General features: G+C 57.9%; 2 protein-coding genes across 2 annotated transcripts in view; both read left to right on the top strand.

Moving 5' to 3' along the window:
• PRTG (protogenin) overlaps positions 1–8,130 on the top strand; it is a 42,827-nt gene extending 34,697 nt beyond the window's left edge. Inside the window, 6 exon segments of the mRNA XM_088148192.1 lie at positions 202–387; positions 595–715; positions 1,287–1,452; positions 2,483–2,587; positions 3,525–3,721; positions 3,723–8,130. Of these exon segments, the coding sequence (XP_088004318.1) occupies positions 202–387; positions 595–715; positions 1,287–1,452; positions 2,483–2,587; positions 3,525–3,721; positions 3,723–3,774 (827 nt within the window). The 3' untranslated portion in view covers positions 3,775–8,130.
• Positions 8,131–8,294: 164 nt separating this feature from the next.
• On the top strand, positions 8,295–12,590 carry PYGO1 (pygopus family PHD finger 1). Its single transcript, XM_088148205.1, has 3 exons — positions 8,295–8,533; positions 8,629–8,714; positions 8,869–12,590. Exons 1-3 carry the CDS (start codon positions 8,482–8,484, stop codon positions 10,000–10,002), a joined length of 1,272 nt encoding a protein of 423 aa, XP_088004331.1. The 5' UTR covers positions 8,295–8,481; the 3' UTR covers positions 10,003–12,590.
• The last annotated feature ends 37 nt before the right edge of the window (positions 12,591–12,627 follow it).

The raw sequence follows: 12,627 nt of genomic DNA, 5'->3' as shown, positions 1-12,627 counted from the left end.
AGGTGCTTTGCTGCCATTCTGTAACATGATGTCTTATTGGTCAGTCATAGATCTCTTAGTGAACTTGTGCTATGATGAAGAATCTCAAGAAGAATCAGAGAGGGAGCAGAGGTGCTGTGCCAGGCACCGTGCAGTTTGGCACTGGTCATCCAAGGAGACAATAATGGTTGGCACATCATCTTGTCTCCTTCCTCCCTGCAGGAACAATAACCATGGCTTTGCTGGAGAACCTCAGGGCAGGAAATGTCTACCTCATCAAAATTGCTGCATCCAATGAAGTTGGTGAAGGGCCTTTCTCTAGCGCGGTGGAACTTGCAGTCCTGCCAAAGGAGCCATCAGAGTCAAACCAAAGACCTAAACGCCTGGATTCAGCAGAGGCTGACACAAGTGAGCCCCACGTCTCCCAGCCCAGCCTGCATGCATCACACGGCCCCACTGCTCACTGGCTGCCATGTCCTTCCACCCTCTATCCTACAAGCTCTTCTCATCCTAGAAAGGGCAGCTTGGCAGCCTGGCACAGTGTGTAGTGTGTTTTCTTGCTGTGGGTATCTCCCCGAGGGCACTGGGATAGACGTGCCTGTTTCCTTGTTCCAGCTCTTTCTGGCTCTTACCAGTTGGACCAGAAGTCAATGACGGGCATAATTGCAGGTGTTTCCATTGCTCTGGTATGCATCTTGGTCTGCGTCCTTATCCTGATCTACCGTGGCAAAGCAAGGTAAGACCTGTTGGCTGTGTGTGTGTGAAAGGCTGGGTGGGAAGTATCAGGCCCACAGCACCAATGCAGGATATGAGAGTGCATTGATATTTGTGTACACAGACCAGTAGCAAATCCTTACTGGGATGTGTGCAAAGTCATAATAGTTTGGTCCCAGCTTTTCGGGACACAGTCAGAATGACCCAGTGACTACTGGTCAAGCTCTTGTTTGGCTACCCCATTCTGACCATAAAGGGAGACTGCTTGGGCAAACTTTCTTTCTCTTAACACACTCCTGCAGTGGACTTGTACATTTCAAAGGAGTGGTGGATGGAAAAGGCGAAGATCAGAGGTCAGAGGGGGAGTTGTAACGATAGGAGGGAACTCGTATATGTGCAGCTTCCTCTTCCTCCCTGCCCCTCTGCCCATAATCTGATGCCTAGTCAGGGTCAGATCCAGCGCTTACATTGCCAGTGGACATGCCTTTGTTCAGAATTTGGTTGCTGTAATTGGAGCTTAGCAAGCAGTCAGCCTTCAGCTGGAGGACATTGGTCTCCACCGGCAGGCCAACGTCTGACTTCCTCTTGCCCAGGAAAGCAACACCTTCAAAAAGCAGCCGGTCCAGCCCCGATCAGCTCGCTCGCAGCCACCACTCTTCTACGAGGGCCGACGAGGGAGCCAAAACTCTGGAAGGCTTGGCGGAGAATGAGGAATCTCTGTTGCCCACGATGGTAGGGAGCAGCTTTCTGGATGCCAAGGTACAAAGGACATGTTTGCTTTTCTGGTTCATTTGCAATTTTTGAGGTGGCTTATAGCAAAACAGTTAGTTAATCCCACTGAAGAATCACACAAAGGAAGTTCAGCAAATGAGGGCACCAGACAGATCTCATGGGACAAGGTCTTCCATGGTCTGGAGGCCACCATGGAGAAGCCCGACAGTCCTGCCTTTGACCTGGACAAAGAAAGGGAAGACCTCTCCAGTGGATCTTAAGAGGGAATGAGCAGGCTGGATCAAGAGGAGGTTCCCCAGGTGTCCTGGATCTAAGTCCCCAAGGGATTGAGGGAAAGGAAAGGAATAAATATTCCTTTGATAGGAGGGTGTTTATGCCTTGACGTGAGATCAAATCAATGTAACTGTCCAACCCAGCCGTATATGCAGCACATTTTATTCATGTGTGATTGTAAATCAGTGTGGGAAAAGGCCTCCTCCTGCCTGATCTTCCCAGCTTTTTAAAATCTTGGAGAGAGGTCCTCACGCAGGAGAGCAGCAAAGGCCTTTCGGTTCAAGGGGCACTTGGTTGACTCACTGCTAAAGTGGTTTCATTCAGCTGGGATGTGATGTCTTTTGCCTTTGGGTCTGCCCTTACTTGTGTTGTGGACTCCATGTTTGGTGGTTTATCTGCATTTTTTAGTATTAGCAGCAACTGGTGGGATAAACATTCCAAGAAAGGAAATTAGATGCCTCCATAGCCTCATAGAAGGACTGTGGCTACCTTTCCACTAGCTGCTCTTGGGGAGAGTTCCTTGGGCCTCTTTGTCCTCTGGGCAGAAATCCAGGTTCCTTGCAAATGAGATGGGCACTAAGGAGTTGCAAGACTTAAACCACTGTCCACTGCATGCTTACCCAGGAGTAAGTTCCATGAAGTGCACCCGGATAAGAGTGTCCAGGGGTGTGTCCTCAGACCAAAGTTGACCTATGGGGAGTGGTCCTGGGAACCAGTCTGTGGGCCTGCCCTGCCTCCCTCCCCTTTTTCCAGTCAGTAATACAAGAGTCTCTTCCCCTTTTAGGGTGGAACTGACCTTATTATAAACCGCTTTGGTCCAGTCACAAAGAACAGCGCCAAGAAGAAATGGCTCTTCTTCCATCGCTCTAAGAAGGAGAAAGCAGAGGAGGTGAGAGCACAGCCTCTTGGTCCAGGGCAGGAGAAGTCTGCCTTCCCTTGCTGGGCCCACACTTCCATTCCCTGGTTCCTCCCCCATTACACTAAGGTGCCTGGAAAAGCGGGGTGGTGGGGTCTCCTAGCCGGTCATTCCTGTCCCCAACCATGCTCTCCAGAGGTGGCAGCCGAACCAAAACATCTATCTTGCAGCCGTGAAGCCCTTGCTTCAGATCTCGCCTCTCCTGTGAGTTCCCTCAACACCCCTGGGCAATCCCCCCTCCCTCAGCCTGGCAGTACCTGGGCAGGAAGTCCAGCTTACCTCACAGGACCATTGTGTGGTTGCAGCTAGGCGGCACGTGCAATTCTTGCAAGTGTTGGGCAGATTGTGCTCTTGGATTGCTTGCAAAGGGACTGGGCTGCCCCTGGGCTGCAGGCTTCCTTGAAGATGGAAGGTGAGGCATCCTTGAGTCCCAGCAGGCTTTGCCAGAGCAGGGGCAGGCCAGGCCCCTGAGAATTGGAACTGGTAGGGCAAGTGACCTTTAGGGTGCCTGGGCTCATGCTACCCACCTGCATGTGCTGGGAGGGGTAGCAGGGCGGTTCTCTCCAGCTGGCATCTCCAGGGCCCTCTGGACCTGGAGCAAACGCTGCCAGAGCTCCCGGGGCAGAGCAGTCGCTTGTTTAATTTCTCCTGCTCCTTTAGAGAAATCTTCCCTCGGGATCCTCAGTCACAGATACAGGTAATGTGCAAGGACCCAGTCACTCTGCGCAGCGAGGACAGGTGCCTCAGGGGCTCCCCCCGGCAGCAGGTTGGCCCAAGAAGAGAAGGGGTCCCGTTCCCAAGTGTTGCATTCAGCCAAAGTTGCGAGTGAGGAATGCTCCATTCACAAAGCTGAACTAGCCCGTGCTCAGAATGAGCCGCATCAGACATCCGGGTTTTGTTCTTCCTGCAGGCCCCAAGGCGACTGGCTTCAGCATCGTGCCGGTACCGGTCAGGGGCAGCCGTGCTGATCGGCGAGGAGCAGCAGCTGAGTAAGCGAGTGACCTGCAGCCTGGGGACCGACACAGAGCATTCAGCCAACAGCCAAGGCAGCCACGAGACCGGGGATTCGGGGAGGTTCTCCCACGAGTCCAACGAGGAGCTGCACCCCCCTGCCGGCTTCGGGGCCGCGGATCCCTTTCCAGGCAGTGACTCGCACTTGACAGCTGGGTGTCCTGTCCCCAGGCCGCTCCAGCCGCCACCGGTTCCTCCTTGTGGGCCGCTGGCAGGCGACGGCGAGGGGGCATCTTGCAGGGGACAATGAACCGGGAGGCCGAGCTTCCAGCGGGATGCCCGAGGACCAGCAGGCAGCCCATGTTTCCGTCGCCTCTTTGTGTTTTTCTTTCCTTGTGAATGTCTGGCACGCAAAAATGTGAAAGGAGAGCAGGAATCGCCCTCTTCTCCGTCACTGGAGCAAAGGTGGCCCCTTTGCTTGGATATCTACCTCAGTTTGCCAGAGGCAAACTCCAAAGAAAGCAATCGCGTTACCTCATTTGCTCGCGTGGAGGAGTTGCCCTTGGCTGTGCTGCCGATGATGACGACTTCCTAGCGGCCCTGTGTCCTTTCCCCCCAGAATGTGCAGAGCGCGAGTGTGTGCGTGTGAGCCAAGGAGTTGTGTTGGGAAGCAGAGGGGGCGGCCCCACTGGCCTGGGGAGGAGTGCCCGAGGGGCCGGGGCAGAGGGCGCAGGCGGCTCTGCCTCCAAGCCCTGAGGGCCCCACCTGCCTTGACAGTGCCTTCTTCTGGTGTCCATGGTTGGGGGATTGGAGGCCCTTTCCCCCCCGCCTCCGCCGTGCCCTCTTGACCAGATGGTTCCCCCAGTTTGGCCAGGCCAGGGGATAGCCCTGGCAGTAACGGTGCCTTCCATTAGAGATAGCACGAACTCACTGCTTGCCTTATTTGTGAAGTTTCTCCGGAGTACAGAAAGAGGCCTTACGTGTGCTCTGCAGGTCGGGTCTGGGGTCCCCCACAGGTTTCCCCAGCAGGTCCTAAGCATTGGGAGGCCTTTGGCTTGGGACACAGCCCACAGGTGGGCGCTCTGCATGGGCGCATGAGCTCTGGCGGAGCCCCTCTCCCCTAAAGGCACAGTGGAGCGCCCCTCTTGGAAAGAGCCTTGTTCCCACGCAACTCCTGTTTTATACTACCTCCGTTTAAAGTTATTCTAGTGTTATTGTTTTCCTGTACTCAGGGTGCAGTTTGTTACTTTTAAGCTGTCTTGCGCGTTGTGAGGCAAACTGACAGGGTATCTCGTGTTTTGTTTTGTTTTGAAGTTGACGAGTGAGCGAGCGCGCAAGTGATCGAGTGAATGTGAGCAAAAGAGAGAGGTCCGTGTTCGCCAAAGCTGTAGGCGGCTGGTGCAGTTCCCTTCTGTTTCCACTTAGAAAAGGTGTGTTGAAGCATCCCAGGTGTGACTCCCTGGGCCTCTTGCAGATGACAAGAGATGCCCGGTTAGGGTGGTAGGATGTCAGCCTGAAGGGTGGTGGGCTTGCTGAGCCCCTTCCCAGCTCTCCCTGTCCCTCGCCTGACGGCAGCGAGCTGGCCTGCGGCCTTGGAAGAGACTGGAGGCCGCTCTGTTGGCTGGCCAGTGGTGGCCAAGGCAACACTGCCTTTCCCACCACTTTCTGATGCAAAGGCTTTAAAGGAAATAATAATCTTGTACCAAAGAATGTTCTGTGGAAAAGCTGCATATTTTCCCCAAAAGATAATTGAGCTAGTTAAAAACTATAGCATTGAATGATTTTATTGCCTAAGTAGATGTTAACCCAAAGGAGCCGAGAACCAAATGCAGAATAGGAGCGGACCGGGTAGGCTAGGCTTACAGTGTGACTACGGCTGCCAGAATCTTTTTATGAAAGTGGAGTAAGACCTTCTCAGCTCCAAAGATTTCAAGTGTAATTTTGTTTTCCTCTCCTTCAGCAATTCTATTGAGTAGTAGAGAGAATATTTCTAGATGTTTTATATATCCTTGCTGAAGAAAAGGACGCTCGTCTTGCCAAAGATTGATTTGGGGGTCTTGTTGGGCAAAGCTGAGGCTGCCGCGCCGTGAAATAACGCCTGCTCTCGCAGGCGGCTTTTGGGCGGCTTGCTGAGCTTCGTCGCAATACACTCCGAGGGCCGATGTGCTGTGGTGACCCCCTTCTTCTCCAAAGACTTGTTTGCTGTGAATATTGACACTTTCCGACCTCTTCCGGGTAGGATGAGGCAGCGCCAGGGCCCCTCGTTTACAGCAGCTGGGGCGGAAGGACCCACTCGGAGCCCCTCCCGGGTGTCCTGCGCGCGCCGGACCCCCTTGCCGGCCACAGGGGGGTGGGCTGGAGCGGCGGCTTTCTGGCCAGGGGAGATTCCCTGCAGCTGGCCCGTCCGGCGGGCTGCCTCGGGTCCTTTTCTCCCGAGTCCCCAAAGAGTCAGCTCCAGAGGGGGTGATCTGCGAGTGCGGGAGTGGTGTCGGTCCCAGGTTGCGTTGCAGCAAATGAGGAAAACCAAAGATGTGTACGGTCCCCTCAGCGCTGGGGCCTGTGCTGGACAGGCAGGTGACCTTTCTTTGCTTTCGCCATTCTTTTCTCTCGAATCGGCACGTTCTTTTCCTGCGCCTCCCCCGCCTGTATCCGGAGGGGGCTGGTGGTCTTTCCTTCCTCTTAGGGCAAGCTTGGGTGGGCCTGGGGTGGGGGCGAGGTTGACTCTCGCCGGGAGGCTGCTTTTCGGAGCTGGGGAGGACTTTCCTAGCAAAATTGCTGCTTTCCTGCCCTCTTCTTTTGAACCCAGTGGGGCCTAAGGGGTGCAGCTGTGCTCTCTAGGCAGCATCCGACCCCATGAGTTCCTGTGGGACATCCCAAGAAAGCATTTTGGAAGCGTTCCCTGAATTGCAGCCCCCCTCCCGCCCCTAAGTGCAAACGCTGAGCTTGCCGTTTTGCCATCAGCAACACAGGCAGGTGCAGCAGCTGGCTTTTGTGGGAACACCTGTGATCAAGTCCTACATTCTTGGGGAGGAGAAAACTGCTCCTTGGGTGAAGGCCACTTTTCCAAATATCAGTTCAGTGGCATATTGTCCACACGATACCAAGCAAAGAGCCAGATCGGGGCACGGTGTGTCTGTGTGTACAGTTTGCAGGTCCTTCTGGCCGCCAGATGTGACTTCAGAACGGCTCTCCGCCCTCCTCCGGGCACAAGGGGTGCTTGCCCTTCTGACTTGCACTGGCGGGGCTCAGACTCCATCCACAGCTGTGCTGTGTGGACTCAGCCACTGCCACCTGCTAGCCACCTTGTATAGAGCGTGTACTACATGAACCCCACCAGTTACGGCATGCTCGGCAAACCACGGCACCGTCCTTGGCGCGACCCTCAACCCCAGCTTTCAGGATAAGACAGCTGGCTTAATTTTGTTCTGGAAACTCTTCTGTTTCCTGAAAATATCTGTCTCTTAAAAAGAGGTTTCTGTTTTTCCATCTGATCCTCGGGGTGTTTTAGAATCCTGGCTTGCATCGTCGCTGCAAGGTCGGCTGTTTTTTTCTGTGAGGCATTTCTTCGGGCAGAATTGTCTCGCCGCTGCTTTTACCCTCCCTGTTCTGAAAAGCTCCCTTGCTGCCAGGTTGCCCCGCCCCCAAGAGTGGCATAGTGAAGCCTCAGGAAAAGGGGTCTGTAGTAGCCCCGCCAGGGCCTTTCCTCACACGCCCCGGCCGCCTCGCGTCTCAGGAAAGGGCAACAGCGCTCACCTGTGCCCTGGGGGGAAAGCCCCGAGATCGGACCGGGAGAGCGGCTAAAACCAGAGCAGAAGAAACAAGTGGCTCTCTGAAAGCAGTCGCATCCGGGCTCTAATGCTGCGGTCGGTCCGCTTGTGCCAACACGAGCAAGCGCGAGCCTCGCTGCCGGGGTGTGCTTTGCAGGCGCTCTCCCTAACCCTTGGGGCAACCTCCACCCCCCCTAGATGGGAACTGGGCCAAGCGGAAGGAAAGGGGCTGCGTTTCGCTTCTGCTGCTGCGCCACAAACAGCCCGTTCCATCGGCCTGGCGGTGTGCTGAACGGCCCTTTAGAACAAACTCGCTTCTGTGGTCTTTCCGAAGATGTGAATGAATTGCAAGTGCGGAGCCCGGTGGAGCTTTCCGGCCAAGGGTGTTCTGGGTCCCGCCACTCCTGCTGTTTTCTTGAAGGGCGCCAACGGCTGGCTGGCGAATGGAGGACGGAGCTGAGTTACGTTAGTTTTCTGTTTGACTCAGGGGATCAGCTCCGTGAATTCCATTGCGCGAGGACGGCCGGCGGCTGCCTGATAATGAATGTACCTTTTAAGATGTCTTTTTTAACGTTTTGCTTATAATGTGGATTTTAAAAAAAAACTCCTTTGATAGCCTAGTGAACGTTTACCGTGTGTTCCTCCCTCACCCCTCACCCGTTCCCAGGCTTGTCCTAATGTTAGCACAAACATCATGCCAAAAATGCGTAGAGGTTTAAATGCCAAAGTGTTTATGGAACTGCTGTCTTACACAGATGGATTGCACAGTCGAAATAAAAGTTTCCTGTAGTGACCGCTGGCCTGTGTCCCCCGCGGGGCGCCTGTCTTCTTTCCCGGCCTTCGCAGCACGGGGGGGGGCGAACCGGGCCGCGTCTGGGGTCCCCGGCGGCCCCCGCTGCGGGAGCGCGCCTGGCGGGCGGGCGGGGCGGAGGCGCCCCCCCGGCTCCGGCCCGAGGAGGGCGCTGCTGGCGGCGGCGGCGGGGCCCGGCGAGGCGGGCAGGGAGAGAGCGGCCGCGCCGCCCCGCCCCGCCCCGCCCCGCGCGCAGCGGCGGAGGGCCGGGCCGCGCCGGGCCGGGCTGCGCGTCGCGGTCGCCGGATGCCTCGCTGCTGCGCCTGCCCGGCGGGGCGGGCCGCGATGCTGCGCCGGCGATGTCCGCGGACCACGAGAAGGAGCCCGCCGCGGCGCTCAAGAGGCCCCGAGGTGCCGCGCGGGGGTGGGGCGGGCGCGGGGGGCGGGCCGGGGCGGGCGGGGGCGCGGGCAGCGGCGATACGGAGCCGTGCGCTTGGCTCTTGCAGGCGGAGACGGCGGCCTGGAAGGCCTGGCGGGCGCCGCGCTGCAGCTGGGCAGCCCCGACAAGAAGAAGCGCAAGGCCAGTGCGCAGGTAAGCCGGGGCGCCGGCGCCCCTTCCCGCCGGGCTGGGCTGGCCCTGGGGGGGCGGAAGGCGGGTCCCGGGGGGCGCCCGGCCGGCCGGCCCCCCGCGCGGGCCCGGGGCTGCCCTCCCGCGGGGCTCAGGGGTCTCCTCTTGCCCCCCGCAGGGGGCCCCCTTCCCCGCGCCTCCCTCCGAGTACGCCCCGCCGCCCAACCCGAGCGCCGACCATCTGATCGCGGCCAACCCCTTCGATGACAGCTACGCCGCCGCCGCCGCCGCCGCCCCCTACAAGCCCGCGGGGAGCGCCTACTTCGCCGCCGGCCCCGGATACGCCGGCTTCGGCGGCTACAACGCCTTCAGGATGCCGCCTCACCTGCTGCCCCGCATGGCCTCCCCGTACGGGGCGCCCGCCTACCCGCTGCGGAACTCGCCGCACCCCTTCGCCCCGGGCCCGGCGGGGGTGGTCTTCAGCAGGCCCCCGGCGGTGACCTTCGGGCCGCCCGAGGGCGCGGGCTTCGGGGGCCAGCCCTCCTACGGCGCCGCCGCCGCCGCCAGCCAAGCCGCGCCCGCGCCCGGCCAGCCCTTCCGGCCCGGCCCGGGAGAAAACTTCGGGCACATGCCCTCGCAGGGCGCCGGCCCGATGCCTCCCCGCGACCTCTTCGGGCGGGGCGCCAGTCCCGCCTTCGGCGGCGCCGCCGCGGAGCCCAACCACTCATACGCTCCCGGGCCCAGCAGTTACGGCCAGGCGAAGCCGTCCCCGAAGCCGGCGGCCAACAAGCACCCGCCGCCGCCGCCGCACGGGGCAGAGGACGCGCTGAGCTCGGGCGGCGCGGAGGCGAAGGCCACCCCCGGGCATCGGAGCGTCCCGGCGGGCAACCCCGAGGGGGCCCTGCCGAAGCACGTGGAGAAGCTGAACAGCGCCCACGCCAACGGGACCCCCGACAAGCCCCGCTTGCCCCACGGAGGCCCCTCCGAGGGAAGCAGTTCGGAGAAGGTTGGCGGCGGCAGCAAAATTCCACTGCACCTTCCGCAGCACGGCCACGCGTCCTCCGAGCCGGTCTACCCGTGCGGGATTTGCACCCACGAGGTGAACGACGACCAGGACGCCATCCTCTGCGAAGCGTCCTGCCAGAAGTGGTTTCACCGGGTCTGCACGGGCATGACGGAGTCGGCGTACGGCCTGCTCACCGCGGAGGCCTCGGCGGTCTGGGGCTGCGACGCTTGTATGGCGGACAAGGACGTGCAGCTGATGCGCACCAGGGAGCTGGCGGGGCCGCCGGCCCTGAACGCCGACGCGTGAGCCCCGCGCCCGCCCGCCCCGGCCCTCCGGCGGCCGCGGTTGTGAGACTCCGGCGTTCCACGCGCCTGGCCTCCTGCCCAGTGGAGAGCCTTGACAGCGAGGTTGGCTTAGGCGAACGGAAGGGCTGGTCCTGTACGAGGCCGCCTCTCCGCGGCCGTTCGGCCTGAGGATGGCGTGGCCGGCCGGAGCCCGACCGCGGCCCAGTTTGGGTACGCGCCGCTGTCTTCGGCGGAGCCGGCCCGCTCCTTCTCCGCGTCCGAGCTTTCCCCAGCGGACAGGCGGGAGGTCCGGCGGAGGAACCCCGGCAGGAGCTCTTCCGAGGCGGTCGCCGGGCCGTCAGCTGGCGCTTCTTTGGCGGGGGGCGCGGCCGGCCGGCCGGCCTCGGGGTTGCGCTGCAGCTCTTACAGTGCCTCCTCCTGACCGCGCAGTGGGCGGTCAGGGCCTTTGCAGTAAGCAGATCAGTGTCGGGATTCCGCGGGCTTTCTCAGTAGACCTCTCTCCGGCGGCCTGGGGCGGCCTGCTTCCACCGCTGCCCCTTCGATGCCCAGCCGCGGACCCTGCAACGCCGGGCGCCGTGGCCGTCGGCTGGCCCCCGCAGCGGTGGCTGGGGCGATGCGGGAGATGCGCTGCCGCTTGGAGAAGAGTCCTCGGGAGCCGGAACCGCTTCTGATTCCGGCTTGGCCTTTAGGGACCGGGGCCCCGGGCGGCTCCTTGAGCACGAGATCCCGGCCGCGGGGCCTCGCGAGTGGGGAGCCAGGCCGGGTGGCCGCAGGCACAGTGGCTGAGTTCTGTCCTGGCGATTAGGATGAGGAGGGACAGCCCCCCCCTTGAGAGAGCAGCAGCAGCAGCTTGGCTGCAATCCGTTGTGGGGGGGCTGCATTTGCTATGCTCCCTTGCAGCCCAGTGGCCATTTTTTAAAAAATCATCTTTAGCGTTTTGAGGGGACTTGAATTTCCACGCACTGGCCTAGAAACGGGAAGAGTTGCTGGGAAACTGGCACCCCTTTGCCCATCCCTTTGCGCACAAGTCAGACGGGAACTTGGCTGTTTCCTCCTCCTCCTCCTCAAGGGAATGTACCCAGGCAGTGGGGAAGCCTCCCAGATAGCAGCCACCACAGCAGGGCAGCTGCGCAGATGTTAATCCAGATGTGGGCGGCGGCGGCAAGAAACTAAGACTTTAAGAGGCAGACATCATTCTGAAGTGGAGGGATACAAGCGTCCCCTACCTAGAAAGCTCTGAATCCAAAATTTGGTTGTGGCCACACATTCCGGGAATTCTAGGGTCTCCGTTGTGCAAATGGCAAGATGCCTTCATGGCTGTGAAGATCAATCCAACAATAAGTAAAAAATACCAGAGTGAGTTTCCACAAGTCACGCGCACACACAGATGAACACCCACACTGAGCATTTCTTTTCCTTTGGTTTGCCTTGGAGATAAATCAGGATGGATCGTTACCTCTGGGCTGGAAACAATTGGAGCAAAAATATTAATTTGGGCAATTTAATTCAGACGTAAGTGGTGGAACTCAGCCATAGAAACCTGGTAGGTATCTCAAGAGGTCTTTCGTTCGTGCCGTAACTGAGTCTAGCTTCCACGCTCCTGGAATTTGGGGAAGGACTAGTGCCCCCTCTTGCGACTAGCTCTCCCCCATTCCAGGTTCAGTTGTCTGTGGCTACAAAACTCTGCAGACAAGCGACTTGGCCACCCATCTGCTGGTCCAAAGTAGGGCCTAAGAGCAGGGAGGGGCTTTGCTGCTGCTGCATTCTGCAGAACTGGCCCTGAGCGGGGGCGGGGGGGGCGGCGGCACTACTCTCTCACCATCCCCATGGACACAAGCTGCCCAAGTTGGAGATGAAGGTAAACTACCTGTGAACCCCTTTCCTTTTCCCCATCTGTCTTGCGCCCTAATTACGTGTGGGTGTAAACTTCACATTTACAAATTGTGGGGATGTTCAAACAACCTAATGTGAGTGTTTAGTTCTGAGACATTTTTTTTTAAATGAAATCAGTGACTGACACTTTTTCATTTTATTTTTTAATAGAAATTTTGCTATCCTTCATGCTTAAATATGTGTACCTCTCATTATATATAAATAGAGCCTTGCTTGCTAGTAATGTGTAACATTTTATACGTACTTGGCCATGTGTCTTTTCTGTTGTATGTGACTTAATTACTGTTTCATATTAAAACTCGTCTTTTCTTATGTACTGCTTATGTATACCTGTTTTTGAGATATCAGTTGAGTACTTTTTATACAACCTCAAATGTGTTCCACATTGGTGACATTTATTTTTGCAGTAACTTTTAAAAGAATAAAAACAGGGCATGTCTGAAATAACACATGCATTAGGACTGTGACGCGTGACAAAGTTGATGTATGTAATTCAAATTGGAAACAAGCTCCCAAACTTTGTCCATTATTGTTCCCTTAGTAAGAAATGAAATTACTATGTAATGCAAATTACTCATACCATGGTGCGTGTGTAAGCCACTCTATGAAGTATAGGGATGACGTTTCTGTGTCTATGTTGATGGATGGCGAGCTGAGCTGACCTCATGGCAAATGATTAAACCGTTTTTTGATGTATTTTGGCATACGCTAAATTTGTGTCCGCGTGCAAGTG

Source organism: Python bivittatus, unplaced genomic scaffold (assembly GCF_059951505.1).
Source record: "Python bivittatus isolate LINGU-HERP-01145 unplaced genomic scaffold, Pbiv_v1 ctg000530_np1212, whole genome shotgun sequence".
In the NCBI taxonomy this organism is placed as follows: Eukaryota; Metazoa; Chordata; class Lepidosauria; order Squamata; family Pythonidae; genus Python; species Python bivittatus.
The sequence above is the reverse complement of the archived record's forward strand: the minus strand, read 5'-3'. Positions and strand labels throughout refer to the sequence as shown.